The sequence below is a fragment of the Prunus dulcis genome, chromosome 4, assembly GCF_902201215.1.
Source record: "Prunus dulcis chromosome 4, ALMONDv2, whole genome shotgun sequence".
NCBI lineage: Eukaryota > Viridiplantae > Streptophyta > Magnoliopsida > Rosales > Rosaceae > Prunus > Prunus dulcis.
This window is the reverse complement of record NC_047653.1, coordinates 22,081,039-22,090,288: the sequence shown is the minus strand read 5'-3', so window position 1 is coordinate 22,090,288 and position 9,250 is coordinate 22,081,039. Positions and strand designations below refer to the sequence as shown.

Below are 9,250 nucleotides of genomic sequence, written 5' to 3'. Positions count from 1 at the left end.
TTTAGCTTCTGTTGTCATTAATTTAATTGATTATTCTTTTTTATTTTGTAGTATCCTCTAATGCACAAGCTTTTACAACAACTACAAGTCATCTACCACCTCCTTTTTGAAGAATATGCCTACTCATGTGACATGCAAGAGCTTCTTCAATTGTTTTTTGCATGTACTGTTATGCTTCTTCAATTGTTTAATTTGAATTTCTAATTTGATACAATTTCTTTTACTATTGGGTTGTATTTAATTAGACTTTTGGCAGTTTGGGTTGTTTTACTTTCATTTCTTAGTTTAGGTTAAGTTTGTATTTAATCTTGACTACCCATGTTTTTTTTATTATTTGTTTGTGTTGTAATTTTGAACTTTGGATTGTTAAAGTTTCAACTTTCATTTGTAATTTTGAACTTTGGTTATTTGCTTATTTAGGAACTGCCCAGTTGAAGAAATATTTGTAAGATGTGAGGAAATAATTTTGGCAAAATTTGGAGGGCCAAATTTGGCCCTTTAGCCCTCCAACCAGCTTTGGCCTAGGCCAAATTTTTTGTGAGCCCATCACATGTGCATTCCAAGAAGAAAAGTATCACGCGAGGGCAAGAACATGAAACATCTCGTACAACTGTAGATCCAACCGCCAATATTAAAGTTACTTTAAAAAAAAAATAAATCCTTTTTAAATGTTTTAAATTCGTTTTGTGTTATAAATCCATGGCATGTGGATGACTACCATTATATCCATTCTCTCCACCTTTTGTTGTTTTGTAACATATGTTATTAGTATAGTAATTAGTAGCCTTTAATTTATATTTAGTGGGTTAATTTCCTATGGTTGTAAGCCTATAAATAGGTACTTATCAAAGATGAAGACAACAAGTTCATAGAACATTCTTTGTCTTTCTCTTCCTCTTATTGCTCTCGACAATTCCCCCTAGTTTTATAACATTTTGTTTAAAATATATATAAATTGATGATGACCTTTGGAGGTCTGAATCATTGAACCATTGAAACGCAGCCTATTTTTTATTTTTTTTAAAAATTGCCTTTGTTGGCTTTATTATTATTATTTTAAAAATTTTAAAACTAAAATATGTCTATAAATTCCTCAAAATGTCTTCAACAAATTTCCACTCATTTCATTCCACATTTCTTCCAAATTTATTTTCTTTACTTATTTTGTTATTCATATTGTTTGAAAAATATCCCAGACTTTGAAGGGACGAAATTGGTCACGAGTGGAAGATGAACATCTTTGCAAGGCTTTCATAAGTCTCCGAAGATAGCGTTGTGGGTACTAACCAAAAAAGCATTGGGTTTTGGGAACGCATCTCTCAAAAATACACAAAGGCATCATCAATCCTTCAATTTACAAAGGAAGGAGAAGAAGTTGTGAGATATTAAATCGAAAACACTCCATCTATTGACATTTGAAGATGAAGATAAGAGGTGCCACGTCAACAAAAATCTAATCGGAAATCTAGACAGTTGCTCCCGGACCAACATGTGTCACTCCAAAATCATATTCAAAAAATTATTAAGATTCCTTTAGGATAAGACGTGCCACATGGACACAAAATCTTATTAGAAATCTTGTTAAATGTTTATCAACGTACACGTCTCATATAAGGAATATTGTATCTAAATAGTAGTTTAGGGCTCGTTTGGGAGTGCTTTTGGAGCAACGAAAAGCGCTTCTAAATGGGTGAAAGCGCTTCTGTCTTTTAAAAATGGTGTTTGGCAAAAATTGCAAAAGCACTTTGGGTGAGATCTAAAAGCACTTGGAGTGGTTTTGGAAGAAGCACTTGAGAGATGCTTATTCTAAAAAGCGCTATAGGACAAAAACACGGGAAGCACTTGGCTCCCTTTAATGAAACTTTTAAAATGCCGAAAATACCCATATTTAATTTCTTTTTAATGCCAAAATACCCTTTTTCTTTTTTTTTTTCCTCTCTTTTTCTCTCCTATAACCAAAACACCCATGGAAACCCTTAAGCTTCTATTTCATCTCTCTCATGGCTTCTCTCAATATTGAAGAGATTTGCTCTTTATTTTCTGACTTTATTTGTGAAAAAGACTAGTGTGGTTCAAAGCTATAGTTGTGAACTCGTTTCTCCAAAGGTAAGGCTTCCTTCTCTTTGTCTAGAAGGGCGACTGATTTGCTGAAAAGAATGTTGAAGATGATGTTGACATATTCCTAGAAGTTGTAAGGAACATAACCTGGAGCTATCATCTCCAATATCCATATCTACAAACTTTCCCACTTCCTAATTTACTTAAATCCGGTGCATTCACATAAGCTATGGAGAGCCACTTTGAAATGGAAGACATGGATTTAATCAGTTGTAAAATTTTGAATTTTGTATACAGAATTTTAAATTTCAATAAAATTGAATGCCCTTTCCAATTTAAATTTGAAAAAATTTCTCGAACACTAGAAGAATAGTATATATATTCAACAGGAAAAGACAAATGAAAGTATAAAAATTCACGCTACACAGTGAACCAACAAAGGAAGATAGCAGTAGCATATTATGCCTGAAGCCGACTACCAGCTTGTGGGAAACGTATTCTGTTCCTCAATATTTTATATTTTATCCTTCGTTCATAGGAAACAGAACTTTATTAAGAACAATTGAAACATAAATACATTGAACCAGATGTCGACCTAAAAGACTCAAGAGAAAAAGATGAGAAAAGAAAAGAAGCCTCAAGGTAACCTGTGTCAGCCAAACACTCAACAAAATATCAAAAACACTTTTATGTAGTGTAAAAGTACTTTTAAATGTGACATCCAAACGACAAACTGCTTCTTTGTAGAAGCGCTTATGTCATAAGCGCTACTGACATAAGCGCTATTGGCATAAGTGCTTCGGGAAGAAGCACTCCCAAACGAGCCCTAATTAAATTAAGCAATACATAGTTGTGGAATGCATAAGTGTTGTACCATAGTTTTTTTTCAAAATAATAAAATATAAAGGGCCCTTAAATATAGTTCTACATGACTGGAGATGGAAAAATTTAATCCTACACGATTCTTTAAAAAATTAATATTATAGAAGGCTAAATTTATAGCCTTGGACTACATTTAGCCATGTGGCTGGAGATGACGTAAGTTATTTAGGATTACTTAGTTGTTTAAATATCCATCTCATATTTAAATTCAATGGAACTGTCGAGAACAAGCCCAACTGGATTTAGAAAAACTAGGCCCACTTAAAAAGTACTCAAAATTAGGCCAATAACCATGTTTGCAAAGGGTCGTTACATATTAGGGCCGAACGGATTCAATCGAAAGTCTCTGTCAAAGTGAATTTTGGCAAACTGAGAATTGCGGTCTTGACACCAATCTCTATTTAGGGTTCGGTAATGGGCTTCCCCAGCTAGATTCGGTTGCCGAACTGAAGCCACCCTTCAAAAAATATTCAAACAAAACTAGGTGTTCTAACTTCAGTAAATCACAATAGCCCACCCAAAATATAAATAAATATAAATAAATATTAAAACATATCCACTGGTAGAAGCCTAGGAATATTTATATTTATTTGTCCTTTTAATTTAGATTAAACGGCATCGAAATTTAAAAAAATACAAAAAAAAGTTTGGCGGAGTCCCTTTTAAACGCGTGTGTTTACAGCCCACACACCTGAGAACTAATTGCTGAAATGGCGAAAAAGAAAAGAAAAACAAAAAGAACTAATTGCTGAAAAATATAATGTTCACATTGAAGAACAGAACAGTTTAAAGTTGAGCAGTTTATTTTTTGACACATTTTGACCTATGGAAAAACAAGACTTGAGGTTAATTATGTTATTGTTGCTAATGTTATAGATAAATTTAATAGGAAAAAAAGAAAAAAAAAGAAGAAAGAGTTTTTGATTCACCAGGACGACTTGGAATAAATGGCAATTCATATGCTACGCATTGAGGGATGGAGGATTCGAACACATAAGTTCTTCCAGTACCGCTGGATTTTTCATTGGCGTTGAACACTGGATCAGCCCCTCCCTCACGTTGGCTGCCCTATTTCTTATCTATACGACCTGCAATTAGTGGCCAATTTGTAGTGGTTGTAATTCAAAAGAAAAAAAGGCACAAATAATTCTATATAAACCTTATATCTTCCTGGACTCTCTGAGAAATCTAAGTGAATTGTTATTGTAAATCTGAACAAATCTTATTTTCCTCATCAAAAATCAAAATAGTATCAACAAATTGTTCAAACTTATTATTTTGGCCTAACTTATGCTGAATCTGTTCAACAAATTGTTACGTGTGAATGTAATGCCATTTCTAGAGGCATTTCAAGTCACATTCTATAATGGAAGCTTACAAATTAATCAATCCATAACCGTTCATTCTTTGAGTTGGTTCGCTTTTTGCAAGGAATTACAACATTTTACATGTGTTACCTAATCTTAATTACAATTGTAACTAATGATTAGAGACCACAAACACAATTCACAGATCTACATGGCGAACCCCTCCATCGGTGCTGGAGCTCAAGTTTGCCAAATTTATAGGTCCACTGGTGAAAAATCTTGACAGGATGAGCCTTGCAACATTCTCAGCTGCGGTAGCGCTCGTCTCCATTGTACTTGCTGCATTCTCAAAAGCATTTACATAGTACAAATGCTGACCATCCAAAATAAATGGTGCAAACACTTCAGGAGCAGTGTAATGGGGGTATGCACCCCAATTTATTCGAATTGTCTCCGTCCGCACGCTAGTAGTTGCAAAAGCAAACGATAATCAGTATTCAAATGATTAAAATTAAACCTGCCAATGGGGTCTAATAAACCAGATAAAGATCCCACCAGTTCATGGAAAGATTGGCAAATAAATGGGTAGCACTTCCACCTATTGGATTTTGTTATTAGGGAACAGTCAGGCAGTCAGTCTACTCATCCAAGCAAACCCAAAAATAAATATTAAATTACCAAAATGTCTCTGTTGAAAACTACATAAGTTACCTACTATATCTGTGGACCCGCATTTACACCAAAAGTTTCAAAGTTGTTGTCTGGGTAAGATTTGCATAAACCGACTTTTGAAACTACTTAGTGCTCTAGACGACCATAAATATTTTTGTTCAACAGGCATCCTGAGTTTTTTTAAACCTAGGCTCACTTTCAACAATGGCGACCCTGAATTTTTGAAATTGTTAGCTGAACACAAGTGTAGCATGTGACAGTCATGTGACTTCCATGCAGAGTGCAGACAAATTACTTAAATGTTATTTTTCCATTTACAATGACATACAGAAACTAAAACAATATTCTACGACCAAATTCGTGAGATCAACCAGGATATGCATTTGGAGATATTTTCAACTAAGATTTTAGTAGGTCAACAAGCCATGATTACAGACATTACAGGAAATCATAACAAAGTGTGAGTTAACACATCCCTGGAATCAACATTTAGAGAGAGAGAGAGAGAGAGAGAGAGAGAACTGCTATGAAGGAAAGATTAAGATAGAAATTTGAGTTAATACATCGCTGGAATCAACATTGTTGACGTGCATCTACGTCAACTGTCAAAGAGGCCTATCTATCAATTGGTCAGGCCATGCCTAATTGGACAGATCAATGGACTACCGTGATGATGGATGGTTTTAATGAGTTTTGTACAATTTGATAGGATCATGATGATTGCAGTCAATGGGTGGATTTAAAAACTACGAACCCTGTGAAATACATACAAAAAATGTATTCTTTAACAAGAATTTTTTGGTCAGTTTCCAGAACTTTTTAGCACAAACAAGGCATGTCTAAGGTTATTCAGTTTTAATTCCTTCAATGGTTGAACCTGGGTTCAAAATTTCAAGATTTTTTCAAGTCCACTATATATAATGATGTCAGATGGAAGATTTACAGTGAAACAATGTTAAGCATTCAAGGTTAACATTATTGACATTTGACAATTGGGGACAAGAGAAAAAAACTGATCACACTCTGAGGGTTGTCCTATTCTCTTTTCCTGTATAATGCAAATGAGTGATGACTATAACTTAGATTGTTACCTGAAGATACTATCAAGAGTTGCATCCGCCATTGATTTACGAGAGAATATCTTGTAAGTGAAATCATTCTCATTATGTTGCTTCAGAACTGAGATACTTGAGAATGGAAGATCAGGATCCTCAATTGTGCCAACCAGTTCTGGGATTTCTGCCACAGAATTCAGGCCAAAATATACCTTGCCCAAAAAACATACAAATTAAACCCCAAAACCTAATTGAATAAAAAAGAAAAGAAGTCACACATGATATTTAGCATTGCTGGGTTACTTACAGGATTTAAGAGGCCCCTAACAAAAGTTGCATGTGTGTGTTGCAACTCTCTCTTAGGGATTGAGATTGGAGGAGTAAACTGAACACTCAACTCATCTAAAGGTGTAGCAACCACTGCAACATCACATGTATAACTGTTTCTCTGGGTGGAATTAAGTTCATAATATTCTCCCTTTGAAGAGATAGATTCTATCTCTTCATGAAGGTGCAAGTCAACCTCTGAATGATCAATCAATCCGGCAGCCATCTGCCAGTTCCCTCCTTTAATAGACCACAATCCTCCGCCAGATCCTGCCAATGAAACTGCACCAGCAAGTCCACTCATATTGACACTTTGGCCATAATTGATTCTTGTGATGACCTGCAGAATTCAGCAGAGAACTAACTTCTAATGAAATCTCGAAAACCTTAAACACCACTGCACTTGTAAGCCAATTTCATAGTTCAAAGTATCAACATTTCAACAAACCAAGAGTTTTCCTTAAGTTGAAATGAAGTGGAACCTCTCCCCAGACCTATGAAACACGCTTTTGTTTCCATTTACACTGACTGAAAGGAAACCAGAAAAAATAGAAGCCCTGTATGCTAAGAAAACCTAAACATACAAGAACTGAAATAGCACTTTTACATAAGGGAAATGAATGACACGGCCTACGTCCAATAATATGTAAATGAGGTTGTATCTAATCCTTGTTGAGGAGAAAATATGTAATACACAAACGAGAAAAGCAAAATCAAAATCAAATAAAGTACTTTTCAAACGTGAAGCTAGGCCTAAAAAAGACGGTAAGATGGGTCCCATATGTTCGTGTTTTTGTTTGAGGTTATACATCCACTCATTGTACTGAATCCCCTGTCTTGCAAAATTATATCCTTTCCTAGTAAGAACCGAAATCCAAAAGGATATCATCTTAAATCATCAAACCGAGTTTCACAATTCTAATACGCACGTGCTGCAAATTTAGCAATCCCATGCATGATGATACAGTTTATAAAACACTGAAACAATGAGTTGAAACTTCAAAATACTCTATGCTTTATAGAGAAACACAACATGTGTATTCAAATATAATTTTTTGTCAGGTTAGATTCACTTCACAACATAATCCAAACTGCATTCTTCTTAACAATCTAACTGAAGTGAAACTAGTGAGAATTGTTATGCACAAAGAAATATACCATATTTTTCACATATAACGAAAAAAGAAACAGAAAACTAAGGAATAGCAAACACCCTCGAAAATTGTTGTAGCGGGAAGGTTCTTACAGTGACAAGCTCTTGTATCAATAAGGGAGACAAGCCAGCATCAGCCAATTCCATAGCCAAAGTCCTTGTGGTGAGATTATACAAACCAGCCCATTGAAGCATCTCATCCACTGTCTCAAAAACAGGTCTTGTCTCAAAGCCTTCATAATACTTGCAGAAGTTATTCACAGCACTCTGCACCAGAAAAATCACAACCAAAAGCTAAAGCCCACATAAAATAGAATAATAAAAAGGAAAAAAGAAAAGAAAAGAAAGGGAGATAACCTCAACAAATCTCTCCATCCTGACAAGGGAGAAGCCATATCTGAGGAGCATGATGAGTGAATTAGCAAGAGAAACAATCTTCTGAGCAAAGGGAAGCTTGGATTTGAAGCTGAGAGTCTTGAATACAAACTTATGGCCATCCCAAATTGCAAAACCAGAAGAGGACTCGGAATCGGAAGGGGTGTTGATGGTGAGGTTGAGGAGCTTCGTGTAGTTCAAGGCGTGCAAGTTCCTCGGGTGGAGAATGGAGGCGCCGGCCTCGAAGGTGTGGCCGGAGACGTTGACGGTGGCCATGCGACCACCAACGACGCCGTTTCGCTCGAAGATCCGAATGGTGAAGTTGAGATTAGGGGGAGAGTAGCGGCGGAGGAAGTGGGCCACAGAGGACCCACCGATGCCGCTGCCGACGATGCAAATAGAAACAGCAGAGCCTGCGTCGCCATTTGCATTTGCATTTGAAATCAACAGTGGGAGGAGGAAGAAGAGTGAGAATATTAAGCTCCTACTACTGAGTCTGATTGTGGAAGCTGATGATGCCATTGCCAATGCCAGCAACATGTTTTTCTTTCTTTTGAGAATTGCGCAGTGAACCAAGTTTAATTAAATTAGATGGAACTTGTAATTCTGTTCTGCTTCGTTCTAACTTGTAATTCTGTTGTTAATGGGTGAGGGATGCGACTACTATGTTGACTTGGGAATAAAAACTTTAAAAAGGACACAAATACAAATACTCCCAAGGCTTCTACCAGTGGATCATATTTATATTTATTATTGTGTAAAAAGACAATTTTTTAGCTTTGGATATTTATTTTATTCTTCTTCAGGCTAGATGGAGGAACGGATCCCTTAAAAATAAGGGCTCTTTAGTTTTAAACTATAAAAAACTTAACTAATTTGGAAGAAAAGATAATTAATTTTGCTTAATTAATATAAAATCAAAGCCACCTAATTTTACCAAAAGGACATCCAACAACCCTAAAATTACTACATGTGCCATTGTAGAATTGTACCAGAAGGGTAGAATTGTCTTATCAGAAGGGTAGAATTGTCTTATCAGTTGTTATTTTTTACCTGGCCCAACGAATCTGGACCTCTCTTTGGGCTAATCCAAAATAGTAGTTTTTTCCTAGGTATTAAAACTAAAACCAAAATATCCAATATCTTACAAACTAATTAATAAAGTTAATTATGTCTAAAACCTAATTTTTCTTAAAAAATAATACTCTACTATAGGTAGATGATATTGAGTAGTGAAGGAATTAAACACTTTTATTACATTGAAACACAACAAGTTAAGCATCTCAAAAAGTAGATAATATATTACGAAAAATTAAGACAATAATCCATCCATCATAATCTCAACGCTTTCCTTAATCGTTTTAACATAATTTGCAAGCAGGTTCCGGAGGCATATTATGAACAATGCAGTCATCCACAAT

General features: G+C 35.3%; 1 protein-coding gene across 1 annotated transcript; it reads right to left on the bottom strand.

Annotated features, from left to right (window-relative positions):
* Nucleotides 1-4,187: 4,187 nt before the first annotated feature.
* Nucleotides 4,188-8,538, bottom strand: LOC117626550 (farnesylcysteine lyase). The gene is made up of 5 exons (XM_034358286.1): nucleotides 7,812-8,538; nucleotides 7,548-7,721; nucleotides 6,282-6,641; nucleotides 6,011-6,186; nucleotides 4,188-4,711 (listed from the first exon to the last, which is right to left on the bottom strand). Exons 1-5 carry the CDS (start codon nucleotides 8,367-8,369, stop codon nucleotides 4,447-4,449), a joined length of 1,533 nt encoding a protein of 510 aa, XP_034214177.1. The 5' UTR covers nucleotides 8,370-8,538; the 3' UTR covers nucleotides 4,188-4,446.
* Between the last annotated feature and the right edge of the window lie 712 nt (nucleotides 8,539-9,250).

What these genes read in the sequence shown, in the direction of transcription:
- LOC117626550 (XM_034358286.1), bottom strand. Translation starts at nt 8,369, where the DNA reads ATGTTGCTGGCATTGGCAATGGCATCATCAGCTTCCACAATCAGACTC. An exon ending in TGATACAAGAGCTTGTCACT is followed by an intron (nt 6,642 to 7,547) that starts GTAAGAACCTTC and finishes TGAATTCTGCAG; the next exon opens with GTCATCACAAGAATCAATTA. An exon ending in ACTCTTGATAGTATCTTCAG is followed by an intron (nt 4,712 to 6,010) that starts GTAACAATCTAA and finishes TGCAACTACTAG; the next exon opens with CGTGCGGACGGAGACAATTC.